Raw genomic sequence first — 18,019 nt, 5'->3', positions numbered from 1 at the left:
CATTATAATAACAAACTTCAGCAAAGAAATTACAACATGGAAAATATGGTGGAGTAATCCGACATGGAAACTCAAACACAACATCTCTTAGGCCAAATAGCTACTCTATAAGGGCAAATATAAGCTTCTAAAATAAGAAAATTAACATCTGTTACGTTGAAATTGAACAAGCTCAATATATACTCTGGAACCTCAAGGTAAGAAGATGTATATCAATGGCTTTTTAACATACCATGGTACCTCCAATTATCTAAGGCAAAGACCAACAAAGAGATTATATATGCCTTCAATTATTTGAGAGGTGCAATAGCCGTTAAGTGGCAATATCAAGCTTAAAGCTATGGAGCTCAAGATGGATTTGGTGATTGGAAGGAGTTTGAGATCAAGCTTAGGAATCAATTTTGGCCTATCAATATAAAGAAATTAGCACACAATCAATTGGCTAATCTTACACAATCCAAATCAATGTAAGATTATGTCTCTTAATTTAAGTCCTTATATCTCAAAATTAGTAATATTTTAGAGTTAGAGATGATGGATTGGTTCATACAAGAAGTAAAACCTATGATCTAGCAAGAAGTGGAATTAAGAGATCTAAAAATACTTGAGGAGGTAGTTAGGATTGCAAAGAGGGTCAATGCTATAGATTTCAAAAATTGTGGAGTACGACCTATAGTATAGAGTCCTACGCCACTAGCCAATATTATGGCATAACAACCAACACTGATGGAGATTGATGCTTTGCAAAGACTATTAACACCATAGAGACAAAAAATATTGGCACAAAAGAGATTGTGATTTTATTGTTAGGAGCCAAATCATCATATTAGAGATTGTTGAAAACGTCAAAGTTCAAATATCAATAAATCACAATGGATTTACAATCTCGAAGGTTACAAAGTTGATAAAGAAGTATAGTAGGAAAATGGAGCTCTTTAGTAAAAGCACTGAGGGCCAGTGCTAGGAATAGTTGTTGTTTTGTAGAGACAAATGGCATGGCCTCGAATAACTATGAAAATGGTCAATTGGTGTATCTAATAGATCAACTAAGAAAACAACCATGTCAAGTGCTTATGGATTGTGATTCTATAATAAATTGTATCTTGATCATAATTTCCAACCAATTTAGGATTAAAACAAAGGTGATCAAAAGGGGGATTATATATCTAGTAGATGATCGAAAGAACATATTGAGCAAGACAAGTGAAGAAGAAACTCTAAGGCTAAATGACACCTATATCTTGAGGCAGAAGTTCAGAGTAACAAAGCTTAGATATGATATTATCCTTGATATGCTATGGCTAGAAGTGAAGAATAAATAAGTCGATTGGCTAGTAAAGACAATCTCTTTCAAAGATGGAGAATGTATGGTGATTCTTCATACCTTTATATTGAGTAAAATAGCAAAATGATCTACGGCTAAGAGCTTACTCATAGGAATGACCATTATGAAGAAACAAATATGACATAAGCAATCGATATATGTAGTAGTTCCAAATCTTGCCTCAATGGTAGAAAAGACAATCAAAGGAGTAAAAGGAGTAGAATAATTCATACATAAATATTAGGATGTATTTTCAACAAACTTACCTAGTGGCATGCTACTTGATTGAGGTACCTTCTTTCAAATAGAAGTAGTACCTACAACCAAATTGGTAAGTCAGTCAATTTATTTTCTAGTATTAAATGAAATTAAAGAGTTACAAAAGTCATTAGATGAATTTTTAGAGAAGGTTCTTATTTAAGAAAGCGCATTGCCATGGAGAGCACATGTATTCTTTATATTCAAAAAAGATAGTATACTTTGAATTTATTTCAATTATCGGGGCTTCAGTAAGCAAACTATCAAGAATACATATCCACTTCCATGTATGGATGATCTTCTTAATTAACTTCAAGATACAACCATCTTTAGCAAATTAGACCTTTAAAGTGGTTATTGGTAGATTCCTATTACCAAAGCAGGATATAAAAAAGAAGGCATTTTGTACTTGCTACAGACACTTTGAGTGGCTTGTATTACCTTTTGGCCTCATTAATACTCCAATTTCTTTTATAGGTTACTTGAACAAATTATTTCAAGTCCTTTTAGATAAGTACGTAGTCATCTTCATTGATGATATTTTGATCTATAATAAAATCTCTAAAGAGCATGATCAATATCTACAGGAAGGTTGTACTAATTATGTGACAATCACTTCTATTACAAGCAATCAAAGTGTAAACTTTGAAAGGCAGAGGTCACCTTTTTGGAGTGTGTAGTATCTTCCGAAAGCATGCACATGGAGCAGGATAAGATGAAACTAGTGGAAGATTGGCCAACCCCCAAAGATGCTTCTAAAGTTTGTTCATTCTTCAACCTTGTTAGATATTATTGCTTCACTAACAAGCTTATTAAAGAAAGGTGCTCCATTTGTATGGAAATTAGAACAAAAAAGGGCCTTTGAGGAGTTAAAGGTGGCACAAATTACTTCTTTAATATTATAACTATATAATCTCAACCTTCCATATATACTTGACATTGATACTTTTAACTTTGTTATTAGTGCAATTCTTCAATAAGACTTTGGTAGAGGCCTTTAACTTGTAGCATATGAATCATACTAGCTCAAAAAGGCAAAGCACAATTATTTTACATGTAATTGAGAGCAACTAGCAATTGTAAATGCCACAAAGATGTAGCCATACTATTTATTGGAGAAGCTAGTGACTGTTTGGATTGACTATAGATCCTTGCTACACAATTTGCATGTAGAAAATATAAAATCATGACATCATCATTGAAAAGAATAATTGCAGTTCTTTGATATTTGGCTTGAGTATAAGCAAGGATAAAAATACACCATGCCAAATATCTTATCGCACAAACTTGACTTAAAATCTGAATCAAATGACAAGATAGAATTTTCTACCATTAGTTACTTCAGACTTAACAAGAGGAATAAAATGAGAAGAGGCTATGAGTTGCAATGCTTATTTTAAGATGATTATTCATTAATTGAAGGTGAGTGATGTACAATATCAAGATTATCATTTTAATGATGGCTTGCTCTATTTCAAGAAGTATAATTATATACTTGACGATGTTATCCTCCGGACATGCAAACTTCAAAATGGACATGATATTTCAATATTTGGATACTTAAGGCAAAAGAAGATCCTAAAAAAAATCTCAAAGACATAATTTTTGGCAAATTTGGATTATAATGTTTGAGCTTTTGTGTATTATTGTAAATCATGTCAATATAGCAAAGCATGCAATGTAACATTTCTTAAGCTATTATAGCCAATTCTACTATCTATGGCAAGTTGGAAGTATGTGACTATGGATCTCATTATGTGTTTGCCACAGACGTCTCACAATCACACTGTGGTTATTGTCTTTATAGACCGATTCTTGAAACAACTTCACTTGACTACAATATACTCTAATATTGATGCCTTAGTGCTTATATGAGTATTTTTCGATATTATCTTTTAATACCATGGATTATTTCATGTTATCATTTTAGATCAAGATTCGTATTTCAAGGGGAGTTTCTAATAGGCCTTGTTCAAGCAATTAGGTACATAACTTGTCATGTCTATGGCCTTCTATCCTCAAATAGATGGATAAATAGAGTGTGCAAATCAAACCCTAGACGTTATACTACGAGCATTTTTAGTAGTTTACTATAATGATTATTAGAAATATGTGATGCGTTTGGAGTTTGTCTTTAATGTGAGTATTCAAGCAAGTATCGATCATTTGCCATTCTTCTTTAACTTTGATCAACATCCAATTATGCCACCAACTCTTAATTATTCCATCAATACCAACAATCCAACAATGGAGGAATTTATACAATGGCTTATAGTGGCATTACAAGAGACACAACATTGTCTTCTTATTGTTTAGAATCAACAAAAGCAATCTACAAATATCCACTAGCAATATAAGACCTTTTAGAAAGCTGACCAAGTATTACTTTTCAATGCCAAACTTCTACTTACTACATTGATCCAAATCTATAAGCTTACACCTCAAAAGCTTCGACCTTTTTGCATTTCTAAAGTAATTTTTGATGTTGCATATCACTTCAAGCTTCTACCACATATTTGAATCCATCTGGTCTTCCGTGTTTTACAGCTCAAAGAGTTTCACATTGAACCAAAGCACTTTCTGGACCAACATCAACTACCACTACCACTAATTGTTATTGTTAACCAATATGAGTATGAAGTAGAAAATATTTTGGAGCATCCCTACTTTTGTCATGGTAGTAGCCATTTTCAACTCTAATACAAAGTTTTCTGGAAAGATTATCCCATCCACAATGCAATATGGAAACTTGCATAGAACCTCACTAATTGTTAAGAAAGCATTAAAATATACCATCAAAAGCAAAACAAAGATTTTTTATATAAGTAAAAGAAGATTAACTGTAACATGAAATGGATAGGATATTTGTATTATTTTCACATAGAGTTAGGTAGGAAGAGTTGTTTATGAAAAATTTCTAGAATTGACATTAAGATAGTGGTTGATGTAGAATCTACCATAGAATCTTCTAAAAAAGGCTTAAAGTAATTATTATAGTAGGATCCATGTCTAAAATCTTCTAAAAAGGCTATTATCTCAATAGAATCTATTATTAGGAATATTCTAAAAAGTTCCAAGATAGTTGAAATAATTATAAATATGACTTACTAAGGCCACTTAGGCATTGAGTCAGATATAGCTTTAGATTCTTTCTCTTAATAAAGTTTAGTTTTCTTATTCTATTATCATGTTGTAACATGACTATATGGTAAAAGATAATAATATGGATTTTATAATAGAAGAAATAAGTTAAAAGATAAAATAAAAAAATATAGATAAAAGATAAGAAGGTAGTAAAACTTTTAATTGTAATATTACTATTTCAGAAAAGTGGCTTCTATTTATTTTGTAGGACCATAAATAAGGCAAAATAAAGTAGATTAGAAAAATAAAAGATATAGGCATATGTAAGAGAGATTGAGGAATTGGTTTTAGTAGAATTTATTTCAAAAGGAATAAAAATTGATATCTAAAGAAGACCGGTTACTAATGAAGGTCAAAATTAAATCTTAAGGTACAAAATCAAGCCTAAACAATAATTCAAGGTTTTTTTATTGATCAAAGAGTGAGATTTGAGAAGAGACTTGATAGGGTTTCTATAAGCATTAATTTTAAGAGATTTGAGTCGATAATAACCTTGCAAGAGCTTGGCAAAGTCAATGTTGTTTTCAATGACTTTAGTTTTCAAAAAATAAAATAAGGTTGATATTTTGAGCAATTTTAGAAGTGTGGTAATAGATCTGCAAGTGAAATTTTTTAAGTTTGTGGATGTAGTTGTGTTAGATGTGTGCTCTAAATTTGAATTTGATCAAATGGTTAGATTATAAAGCATGAAGGTCTTTGTAGGTTATGGTCTTGGAATTCAAGATTTTGAGGACCAGTGAGGTTTTACTAGATATCTATTAATCTGCTAGTTAGATTGAGGCAAAAGTTCTCATAGACATAGTCAGCTTGATTTTTAATAAGTATATAAAGTTTAGAAGCAAAATAATAGTTCAATCAGTAGTAATTGACTCTAGGAGATTGGCATCAAGGTCAAAGAAGGAGGCCGGCCAATATCCAAGCACATTTCTGAGGTTATTGTCTATTTGGTAATTTTGATCTTTTTTGAATTTTTTTGTGCTTATTATTAACTTAATTAATAAATAATTTATAAAATTTGAGTTGAAATTAATAATTCAAACATTAGTTATTGAATTTCAAAATCTGTTGTAAGGTTGTTAGAGATTTATTTGAGATTTAAAAAATTAATTAGAATTTAGTGACGAATTAGGATTTGGTTAGAGTTAGGATTTTGGTAAGATTAGGATTTGGTTTGGTTTAAGATTGATTTAGATTTCTTTAGGATTATTTAGAATTCTTTATAATTCTTTAGGATTTCTCTAGAATTTCTTTAGAATTTTTTTAAAAAAATAAATAAATTTCTTTAAGATTTTTTATGTTTATTTTTTATAATTTATTTCAAAAATATAAATAGAAGTTATAATAAAAAAAAATAAAAATAAAATAATAATAAAAATTGGACTTAATTGATGCTTGATTATGTTTGTTAAGATTCTATAGTAATTTATATACAATTTTATTAAAGTTATTAGGACTTATTGTTACAAATTCCTTTTATTTTCTACAACTAAGTGCCTAGCGCATTCTCAAGAAAGTTTTTATGTAATACAACACCATTGTCATATTGTGGTTCAACTACCATGTGAAAATATTGTGTTTATATGTTTGATATACAATTTACTAAGTAACATGGTAAGAGCCATATTAATGGATTTTAATTGGTTGTAGAATAAAATTAGATTACTACTTTAAAAAGAGGTTGTTTAAAAGAACTACTATTTAAATTTATATAACTTTATTTTCTTTTGATAGTGGCTTTTAAGATTAATTTTGATTGATAGTAACTTTTACATATTTAAAGTCATCTTTATTAGACATTGGTGACCCTTAAAGTCTTATTTTGTTTCTTTTATTTCATGTTTAGGGCATATATTATGTAAATCTTATAAGAATAAAGATTGGAGAGAGATCTTGATAGCAAAAAGAAAAGTTAGGACATCCATATGAATGAATGAAGATAGATGATGAAAATCTCCATTCCTATTGGCCAAAAATCATGCCTAATAGACTTCAAAGAAGCTACCTAAGGCCTTATTAGGAATTAGAGTTACTTTTTTAAGGCCATTTAAGCTTTGGAGGCTAAGATCAACAAGTTAAGATTTTTGGATATGATTTTGGTGCAAATTTTGTATGATTTAGAGTTTATATAAAAGAGATATTGTTGCTCAAAATTAAAGTGTTGTTTTTGTACCTATTGTCACTCTTTTGGACATAATACACGCGTACAAAAAGCAATAAAGAATCAAAAACCGGAATTAGAAAGAAAACTTTTTTTACTATACTTTTAGTATATTATTTGATGGATTCTAAGTTGGAATAAAGGAGATATTGGAGGTTGAAGTCAGCACTTGCAAATCTAAGGGTAGTAAGTGACTTGATTCAATAGTGGTTGTATTTTGAGCTATATCTTGAGCAATTTGAAGAGATTTTGGCTCAAAATTTCCAAGAATGTATATATTCATGTTAGTAAACTGTATTTATAAATTTTGTAGCATTTGAATTTGGATTTTTGAGATATGAAGAAAATAGTTCTTAGGTGCTTGTAAATTAGGACTTAGAGCACTTATTAGGATTTCTAAGTGTCCAAAAGATTGATAGTGATTTCATGGTTCATTTTTTTTGTAATAAAGCTTAAAAATAATAGCTACATTATATAAAAATTTAAGAGAAATTGAATGGTTGAGATAAAAGATATGAATTTCTTAAGTTTAGGAAGAAGAAATCTTTTATAGAAAAAATATGTTTTGACAGATTTTGCTACAATTTGGGCATTTAATGTAAAGTGAAGAGGTTTTGAGACCCAAGACTTTGTATATAAGTTGAAAGTAGAATAAATCACTTATTAGAGCTTAACTAATAAGTTAAAGCTAAATTCTCTACAATTAGATATCTCATGTATTTCTAGATTGCAAATCACCTCATACAACATTGTTCTATTTGGCTTTGTTTGATTTTATTTGATTCTATTCTCTTCTACTCATTCCTATCTTTTTGATTCCATTTGGTTTAATTACTTTCAATTTATTTTTTTTATATGCTTGCTTTTATGTTGTGTCAAGATCTTTGTTTTTATGAATTTTGTAAGGTTTTAGACCTTAGAGGATCTTGTCCTATTTCAACTTTAATCAAGGAAGAAAGTACTCATCCTCCAAATTTGAGTAATATTTGATTAACAATGGAATTCAATGTTAAATTATCATAGCCTATATACTATATCAAAATGGTATTATTGAACAAAAAAATCATATCTTCCATAATGCCACAAGGTGAATGCTTTATGAAGTTAACCTTTACAAGCCATATTAGAGTAAAGCCATAACTTATATAACATATCTCTAAAATGGATGCCCAACCAAAGCTATTCCTTGATATAAAATATCTTTTGAGCTTTAGCATAAGAAAAAATCTAATTCAACTTATTTTTGTCATTTTAAAAATAAATATTTTGAAAAAATTTTAAAGGCTCTTTACATCAAATTTGATGCTAAATCTTACAAATGTATTCTTTTTAGATATAACTTTGTAAATAGAGGATATAAATTACAAAAAAATATTAATAGTGATATGTTTGTCTCATTCTTATATTTTAGATCTTTTTGATATTTTTAGTGATGATGATTGAATAAAAGAAATAAGCAACGCCACTCTATTTTGGATTTTATTTTATTTTATTTTATTTTATTGTTATCAATTAGACTATGAGTTGGAATTCTACTCAACAAAGATCTACAATATTATTAAGTACCAAAGCCAAATATATGGTGATTGCAATTGCCACCTATCAATTATTATGGCTTTGCTATTTGATCCATAATCTCTACTTTTGTGACAATTTCAATCAATCAACTCTATTCTATTGTAATAAATAATTTGCCCTTCTTCTCATCAATATTATAATATTTTGCTTATAGATAATATATATTGCAATGCAGTACCATTTTATTTAACAACTTGCTTTACAACAAAAGATCTAATTTTGATATTACTCCATTCATAAAATGCATACAAATATCTTTATCAAGTCTCATTTAGGCTTGATACTTGCCTAGTATATAACATCACTTATAATACTTAGAAGATCCTACCAATATTATGATTTGCTTAAGTGCCTATATTAAAATTCAACATTCTATTTTAACCAATCACGATATTGTACTATAGCATCTAATATAGCCGATAGTTGCATCCAATTAAAGAAACACAACTCTTCTAGTTGTTTTTTTCTTGACAAAATAATTTTTGTAATCACAATGTTTTTAATAAGAATTACATATAAATTTTATTACTCTCAAAATATTATAGTTCCAATAGACCATTTATAGCTTTGCTTTGCATTATATTATTATATTACTTGTATTCTTGCTTGACAATGCATCAAGCACCTAGTTGTAGAAGGTAAGTAGAAATGTGACAACAATCGTACAAAGTCAAATAGAATCTTAAATAAACTTTAAATAATCTTTAATAACCGTAATCAAACTTTAACCAATCCAAAATAAATTTAAAAGAAGTTATATAAGAAATAAAAAAAAAATCATAAATTATTATTTTTTAAAAATAATAAATAAATTCTTAAAAAATATAAAAATAAAATCTCAAAGAAATAATAATAATATTTTTAAAATATTATAAATAGAAAATTTGAAATAAATAATATAAAATATTTTTAAAATATTAAAGATATAAATACTAAATAAATCCTAAATAAATTTTAATCCACTCTTAATTTAATCTAAATTAAAATTCTAATAAAAATTAATTAATTTTTATATTAAATCTTAATTAAATCTTAATAAAAATTCTAATTAAAATCCTAATGAATCTTAATCAAATCTTAAATCAAACCCTAATGAAATCCTAAATCCTAACCAAACTCTAAAATAATCCTAAATAAAATCTAATCAAATCCTAAATCTTAAATAAATCCTATAGCAAATTAAAAATTTAATAATTAATAATTGAACTATTGATTTTGATTCAAAATTGTAAATTTAATAAAAACAAAATTAGCAATAAGCAAAAAATATTTGAAGAAGATTGCACATAATAAATAAACAATAATCTCTAAACTCTACTTGGATATTAGTCGACATCCTTCTCCAACCTTGATGTTGATATTCCAAAGTCACAGTCTCTTAATTTCATTATTAGATTGGTCTCAATTTCCAAGACTAAAATCTAAAAAAAATCTCATATTTATTAATCAAAATTCATTCTTTGATTTATAAAAGAATCCTGGAATTGCTGTAGATGTGCAATTTTATGCCTCAAGCTTTGATTTTGACCTAGGTTCATAGCTAGTCCTCTTTGGGTATCAATTTTTAGTAATTTGAGATAATTTTTGCTTAAATTTATTGTTAATTTTTTCTTAAAGATGCTTAAATTACTTACTTATTTCAATTGCTTTAATTTGATACATTTATGCTCCTTCAAAGCAAATAGAAGTCCTTTTTACAAAAGACAACGTTAAGACTAAATTATTTTTACCCTCTTATCTTTTATCCTTATTTTTCTACTACATCTTTTTATTACATCTTTCTACTAGGCTCTTCTATAATAACATCTTTATTTTTATTTTTTACCATATAACAATGTTGCATTGTATGTACTACAATGTACAATTATACCATCATCTAAGCTTTAGTTGTTAGTACCTGTGATTTTGCTTAGTGATTATTATTGCTACAAAGTCTAGATATAAGTGTGGATAGGTTTTATTACTATCAAGTGATGGAATTGTACCAATGGCAATACTGATTAACAAACAAATAAGAATAAGATGAGAAGGAAGAAAATTTATTCCATTGCATGTATATATGTATATATCTAAGATATGCAAGAGAAATTATATGCTAGTTAGTATTTATCATATAAGGTGAGAGATTTTAGAAGTGGAATTTGGACCATCAACTTTTTGATACTAATTTGTCATTTCTTGGTAAGCTACAAATATATTGCATCAAGAAATATTGCTAATTTTTCATAAATCATATTTTAAATACTCTTATTTAGTTTTTTGATTTTTTTTAAAAATTTAAAGTCTAAATATCTTTAAATAAATATAAAAATATGCATATATATATATAACTTTTTCTTTAAAAAAATCAATATGGATTTTGGTATGAAATCATACAAAAAACTTATAAAATATTATTATTTATACCAAGCATTGAGCTTGCATATTGAGTTGTAGACCATGTTTTTACTTTGTTTGTAAATAATTTTATGAACAACATATTGAAGACCAACCAATTGTTAAGAGATTCTAAATTATTTGTAGAAGAGGTGCAAGATTAAGGTTTTGGGGTTCTAAAAATGATTCAAAATCCTATATAAATAATTAGTTAAGATTAAGGATTCAAGGTTTATTAACATGTTCTTGTGCAAGAAATCATTAGAATATTTTATTTATCTAGTATTAGGTACCAATTGTGATTTTAATAAACTTAAAAAAAATAAAATAAACCATAGATCAATTTTTTAAATAGTAGACTAAGTTTGATGTCACAATTTAAAATTTTATTTTGAATCTTTAATCCTTACAATTTCTTGGTCATTTTATATTTTGGCAATACAACTTGAGTACCATGGCTCCATTCTAATAAAATGAATTATCCTTTTAACCAAACAATGCCTTGACATAAAATACTACATTCTTATTTATACAAATTTTTGGAATAATGAACTTGCAAAGTTAGTATTAATTTTATTTAATTTTATTTAATTTCATTATAATAATCAACATAGAAGAAGAAAATACTGAAATATTTTTAGCTTCTTTTCAGAAAAAGAACAACATCCTATTGGACTTTACTGAGGATTCACTCTACCATTGTGCATTAATTGCAATATCACAAACATCTGACGACAGCTCCAGAGTGGAACCGTCGCCAAACTAGACGGCCGAATATCATCCATCCACCATCCAAAAATATTCATTCGTTCATCGAGAAAGATTCAGGTTCCGATGCAGAACCATCACCGAATCCAAGCATAGTCACGAATATCGTACATCCATAATAACAAATATTTTTATTCATCCACGAAGAAGAGGGGAGGCGATGTCGTAGTCCGGGTGCGGTGCCGTGGGAGGCGGGGGCGGGAGAAGAAGGACGAAGCGAGGGAAAGGGAGAGTGAGTTGCAGAGATTTTTCATCCTTTTGCGAGCTTTGCAGCTCGCGAGCCCTAGACATCCTCGACTGGCATCGCGGAGCCGAGGACGCAGGGCCAGGGAGCTTCGGTTTGTTGCTTCCCGCAGCTCTTTGTGCTCCTAATGGAGCGAGCCGTAGGTTTCAGGCCCGCCAATGCTCGCCCCGTCGTCGCGCTGGGGCAGACCGTGGAGCATGCGATGAATTTAACCATGTTTGACGCGCATGGCGCACCCCTTGCCAGGCCGACTGTGGAGGGTACGGTTTTACGAATCCCGGATTCGTTGTTCTTCAGTTGTCTTGTCTGGTGATGCGGCTCTTGCTCTGTGGTGGTTTTGCGGAAAATTTCCTTCGATTTTGTTGTGTTCTTAGAGGGGCTCGCATTACCGCTCTGATGAGGTGTAAGTGTCTCGGAATTTCGATGAGTGTTGGTTGGTTGGTTGCGTGCGGGTCTGTCCCGCAGACGACGAGATTGTGGCTGTTCTGTTATGACTTTTTTCTCGCTCGTTTTCGTCTCCTTCTTCTGGTCACTTTTCTCATGCAGTCTTGGATAATTCGTCCATGATGTTTTTATCTGTAATCGGAAAAGCTGAATTCGCTGGAAATACTTGATTAAGCTCAGAATTTTGAGTCAGAATTGCTAAGCTGCAACAAATCTCCTGTTTGCTTCGCGCCTCGTGGTCAATCACGCGTTGGTTCCACAAACCTCAGGTCTTGTATATTTTCAGCTTTGCCCTGAGATGAGCACAGATAGTGCCTGGCCCCTGGAATTGCTGACTAAATGTTAATTGCCGTTGCGATAAATAAATACTCGCCGACTTGTTTTCTCTCGATCACCGTTCCTAAAGTTGAATTGTGACGTTAGAATGTTTAAATTAAGAAACGGAGATGTGGAAATCGTGTAAACGTTCCATGAATTCCAAGTAATGGATGTATTTCCAACAATCGCCCTCGATCTCCAGATTGTTTAAATGTGAGGAATCGGCTGGTTCACTTGTTTTGGATCTCGGTACGTCCTTGTAAATCTCGAAGTCTACTGTATGCAAAGGTTGATTGCTACAGTGAAGCATGGAACTAACGTTGGAGTGGCCAGGGTGCAGGAGCCGCAATCAATCGGGTGATGCGGAACCCTGGATTTTACCAATACCTGTGCACATCGTCACGCATCACTCACAGCTCCCGATGTCCTTCCTGCAGCCCAGGCCTGATCAGCCACTCGTGATAGGTTTTGACTGTGAAGGGGTTGACCTCGCTCGCTATGGCCGCCTCTGTATCATGCAAGTCCGTTTCTCTTACCCATAACGATCCCCTCTCTTCGCTGTTGTCATATTCGGGGTGCCGACAGCATTTGCATATTTCCTTTAGATCTTTAGTCTTGAGGGTGTGTCGAGTTGTATTTGTGTCAAAGACTTATATGAAGGCATCGCATTGACAGTCCAGCTTAGGACGAAAAGTCTTTTTAAATGGCTTTTTCGTAGTCTAACAGGCCTACAAATTTTCACGCGACAGTTGGCATTCGACGACGCCGTCTATTTGGTGGACGCAGTAATGGGAGGCAATTCATTGATGCAAGCTTGTAAACTGGGTCTGGAGTCACCCTATGTCATCAAAGTTTGTCATGACTGTAAGCGCGACAGTGAGGTGCCTCTCAGTCTTAGTCTTTTTTCTTTGCCCAGAATCATCTCTTTAGTTTGTGGACTGTTGTTCTTCCAAGTGATAGTACTCTTTTTATGTAAACATTCTTTCTTTAATGGTATAATTTTATGCAACATAGCAATTATAACGATAGTTAGCCCCCGGAATCTGATGTGCAACAGTCTTTCTATCAGTCCCTCCTCTCAGTGCTATCAGATGCTAGTTTAGTGACTTCGAGGCTTTTCTTGAGGTGACATGTTCTGTAGGATGTTTTGCAAGCAATCTACGTATCTTCTATCTTAATGCGTTTATTTGGGTAGGGTGGACAATACCCAGGACTTTTTGACTAGCTTGGTGCTGAGTAGAACTTTGATGCATTATAAATTCTTCTCTACTTCTGAAACGTGTAATTACTCGTTTCTCTGTCGACAATTTTAGCGGCGCACTTGTTATATTTGTCGTGATGCAGTAATTCACAAGCTACTTCTGGTTGCTTTGCAGGCCTTGTATTTCCAGTACGGCATCAAACTGAACAATGTGTTTGACACCCAGGTTAGTTCAGTTGCCTGCTCAAATTCCATTCAAACCCCCAGAGTATTATATTATTTGAGTTTCAGCACGAAGCTCGAAGACGCATTCTTCTTCTCTTTAGATGTTCATGAAGGGCAGCAGTTAATTCCTATGAAAGCCTGGCAAAATCAATTCTTCTTTGTCGGTTGGAATATTATCAGTTATAGATGCTTTTTTCCATCCGACTGTCGATTATGAAGTCCTTAACTCATTTCTTTTTGCACTAAACTGATGCTGGAGAAGTTCTGGAGAGTAACAGTATTTGAAGGGTTATTTCAGATTGCCTATACATTGCTGAAGGAACAACATGGAAAAAAATGGGTGCCAGATGATTACATTTCTTTTGTGGATCTCTTGGCAGATGAAAGATATTGTGGTATGAGTGTCCTCACCTTTTTGGCGTATTACATGTTGTAATCCACTTCCGTCACCTGATCCACGCCGGCTTGTGTTTCACGTGTAGTTCCTGTGTGTGTTAAGACTTCGTATCGCCATCTAAAGCATTGTCACACAATGCGTTTGGAATCAGAATGCTTTGCGAATGTGGTCGTATATTTACTGTATATTATGCTCGGTTTACAGGTTTTGCAGGTGATGAGTTGTAGTAGTCTGCTGTAGTCCTGACAATATTATCAACTTTACAGGTGTAGTTTACGATGAGAAAGAGGAGGTCCGAGTGCTGCTGAGGAAGGTTAGTTGCTATCTCGTGAAGATTTTTTTTTTTTTTTTTTTTTTTTTTTTTTAAATGACATTGAATAGGTGTTCATGAGCGTTCAGTGCTTTGTCAGATTGCCCACTTAAATTGTTTCAAAGGTAACCTATTGGTTGAAGTTGGGGTCTACCGCCATTATCCTCGACAGTTATGCAGGCCCTTTGTCCTATCTTAGAGTGGACCAACTGTCAAAATCACTTGTATATTATATTGGTTTAAGTGTCAAAGCATCAGAAAACATATTTTTATGAAGTTGATGTCGCATCCTGAGAAAATTGTCACGATAAGTTGCTGTTCTTACCAGCGGCTTGATACTATGAATAGGATCCTCAGTTTTGGGCGCATAGACCCTGGACTGTGATGATGAAGCGCGTCGCAGCTGATGACGTGCGATTTCTTCTCCGTATTTATGAGCGTATGGTGAAGTCCTTAACGGAGCTATCCAAGTGGCGTCTTAGTGTTCGAAGCTCTCTTTACTGCCAGTGCTTCTGCGCTGGTGATGATTGTTTCTTGGGTTGTCCCCTTCCACCCCCTCCAGGTATGAAGAATACGGTCGATCTTCATTTCTTTCACATCTTAGCATCATTATTATGTAGTGGTTGAATTTGGTTAAATATGCAGTGAGATATACATTTTCTTGTGATGCTCAAACCAGAACGACCATGATTTCATGTTCGGAACCAGAGCAACTGATCAATGGAGAACTTCTTCAAGAGGAGGTACTGGCGGTGGTAGATGTTCCTAGTGGAAAGATGGGTCTCGTTATTGGCAGAAAAGGTTCCTCCATCCTTTCTATCAAGCAATGCTGCAGGTAATGTTGCAGAGTTTCGTACGCCAGTGGCTTCTTTCGACTTTAATGTATACACACGCAGATTCTCGACTTAAGTCTAACACAAGTAGGTGTTAAATAATTGTTTTTGTTTCTGAAATTTAGACATCTTTCACATAGTATGCCATAATCGCATTGATCCACGCTTCATCAACTACTAAATGCTTAAACCCTCTATGTAATATGCGTTGGTGATGATGTGCGCGTGCCGCACAACTTGTCTCATCATTTATTTCGACAAACCGCACAATCGTATCTGATTTTATTTTATTTTTTTCCTCATTTTAACACGCAGGGCTGACATCTTCATTGGGGGACAAAAAGGACCCCCTGATAAGGTAAGTCCATCATCGTAGTTGATGAGTCAAAATTTTCTTTAAAAAATTTAAATCTCATCATCGAATTATGGTTTTATTATTTTAAAGATATTGAAGATTGCATTGTGTGTATTTTACTCTGATATTATTAGGTTTTATTCTATTAGACTATCTGCGGTCCCATGGATACTTGATCTGTAGCGTTCTAATGTAGCTGTAAGTTATATTTTTTTTGTCTTTCACAAGTTTATTGGTTGACTGAAAATTGGTGTCTATGATAATCAACTACAAACTGGACCACGTAACCAATCCGTTCTTTTTAAACTGTTGAGATTCTCACCCATTCACGATTCTACTCAGGATCGTGAAATCAACACAAGATTAGAGATTAGTGATTGCCTCCGTAATTGGTTGGTGCTCTTGATGTAGATCTTTGTCATTGGAGCCGTCAAGGAAGTGCGCAAAGCGGAGGCAATATTGCGAGGAAAATTTCTACCGAATTGAGACATGTGGGTTTGTACAGGCCGTCCTTGCCAACAAATTGAGATTCTCTCTTGTTCGGGGTTATACGCTCATACTTCAAACAACATTTCACCGTTCTTTATGAACTGCCTATTTCAATGAGGCATCCTTTTCCAATGTGAAATGTTTCATAGGACGTTTTCGGACCTGTTCGCTTCGTCGTACAGGTCATGTTCAATGTTAAGGAGGGTTTTGGACTCACGGCTAGTTCGACAGATGCAGTGATGGACACTAGCTGGGAAGAGGATAAGTTTTCCCTGAATAGGGTTTTCTGAAGCTGGCTGGATATGGAGGTGTTTACAGGGACCAGCTGGATCCTGGAAAGTATTGTGTATTGTAGACGATGTACTATTTGTGTCTTTTGTTTGTTTCAGCTGTGGAAATAAAATTATTGCTGCCAGAAGTCCTACGTGACGAACCCTTCGTTAGATTTGGCGTTCATGAGTTCACTGGCCTTTCTCTCTACACGCTGAAAGCTTTATGATGACTTTCATCTGACCTTCTGAACACCATCGTGGTTGAAAATTTGTATTGATAGTATTAGGGTTTTCATTGTAGTTGATAATAACTTAGCATTTGTCATCTGTAAGTGATCCACGAAGGTGGACGACATTATGTCAGGTGTGAATGTGTTGAGTACTCAGCTTCATTTAGTTGCTCTGTCAATGCCATTTTACACTAGAAGTGGAAGACTGTTAAGGATAACGAAGTGTGGAATGTATTGTACTTCATCAGTAAAGAAGTTGGTAACAACTCATCTTTTATACCCAGTGAGATTTTGCTTCATTAATCCTATAAGGAAGAAGCAAAATGAAAATAATCATAATTTTTTGAACACGGGCTGTAAACAGTCTGTAGGTCCTCACTTGCTGCTGTCCACATATTCTTGCCCAACAGAAATTGACAACATTTCTTGTTGAGAAGCCATGCAGCAATCTCTCTTTTCCTCAGCTTTCGATAACAGAAACTACAGTTCTACATTGTTTGAATCGAACCCTCCAACTGCAGCCACGAATAGATGATTATGAACCAAGAACAAGCAAATTTATAAAAACAGGCTCGAAATTAAGTAAACTAAGACATTATCACTTGTATTCATATTGAGGTTGAGTTTCTAGACTGGGCTTCAATAAAAATTAGTTTGATATCACAAACTGCTTAGTTGTGATAATAGATCCAATATTGCTAAATTCTCTCAAATATGACTTGAATGAATTCCAAAGAAACAAAGCTATCATATTTTTGAGGTTTTATCTAGTTTAACAATTTAATTTCACATATTTATGAATTTCTCATTTACACATGCAAATTAATCAATTTTTTTATTTTCATATACAAATAAATAGAAAGAGTAATTATTTTAGATATAGTTTTTAGTTCAACAAAATTATCAACTATAATATGTTCTTTTAAAGCTTTTTAGTTATTGGCGCATTTTCTTTTCTTTGTATCCTTGAATATTTTTAAAACACATTAAGATTTTTAAATTGATATGATTATATTATATCACTATAAGACTCATTTGTACTCCAAAATATTATGATTATAATTTCTAAGATATAATTTGTTAATCTATCATTAT

General features: G+C 32.3%; 1 protein-coding gene across 2 annotated transcripts; it reads left to right on the top strand.

Annotated features, from left to right (window-relative positions):
- The first annotated feature begins 11,865 nt into the window (after positions 1-11,865).
- Positions 11,866-16,865, top strand: LOC112287072 (uncharacterized). Of its 2 annotated transcripts, none has more exons than XM_090253085.1 (10): positions 11,866-12,110; positions 12,953-13,133; positions 13,362-13,493; positions 13,989-14,039; positions 14,337-14,433; positions 14,702-14,748; positions 15,094-15,307; positions 15,454-15,580; positions 15,894-15,936; positions 16,345-16,865. In XM_090253085.1, the coding sequence occupies exons 2-10, from the start codon at positions 13,035-13,037 to the stop codon at positions 16,417-16,419; spliced, it is 885 nt and encodes a 294-aa protein (XP_090109211.1). In that variant the 5' UTR covers positions 11,866-12,110; positions 12,953-13,034; the 3' UTR covers positions 16,420-16,865. The 2 variants fall into 2 exon arrangements, with proteins under 2 accessions (XP_090109211.1, XP_024385475.1); XM_024529707.3 differs by having other exon boundaries at positions 12,946-13,133.
- Positions 16,866-18,019: the final 1,154 nt, after the last annotated feature.

This window comes from Physcomitrium patens, chromosome 9 (genome assembly GCF_059467195.1).
Source record: "Physcomitrium patens ecotype Gransden chromosome 9, ASM5946719v1, whole genome shotgun sequence".
Classification (NCBI taxonomy): Eukaryota; Viridiplantae; Streptophyta; class Bryopsida; order Funariales; family Funariaceae; genus Physcomitrium; species Physcomitrium patens.
Note: the sequence above shows the minus strand (reverse complement) of the source record. Positions and strands in the feature narration are given on the sequence as shown.

What these genes read in the sequence shown, in the direction of transcription:
- LOC112287072 (XM_024529707.3), top strand. Translation starts at nt 11,978, where the DNA reads ATGGAGCGAGCCGTAGGTTTCAGGCCCGCCAATGCTCGCCCCGTCGTC. An exon ending in ACTGTAAGCGCGACAGTGAG is followed by an intron (nt 13,494 to 13,988) that starts GTGCCTCTCAGT and finishes GTTGCTTTGCAG; the next exon opens with GCCTTGTATTTCCAGTACGG. An exon ending in TCTATCAAGCAATGCTGCAG is followed by an intron (nt 15,581 to 15,893) that starts GTAATGTTGCAG and finishes TTTAACACGCAG; the next exon opens with GGCTGACATCTTCATTGGGG.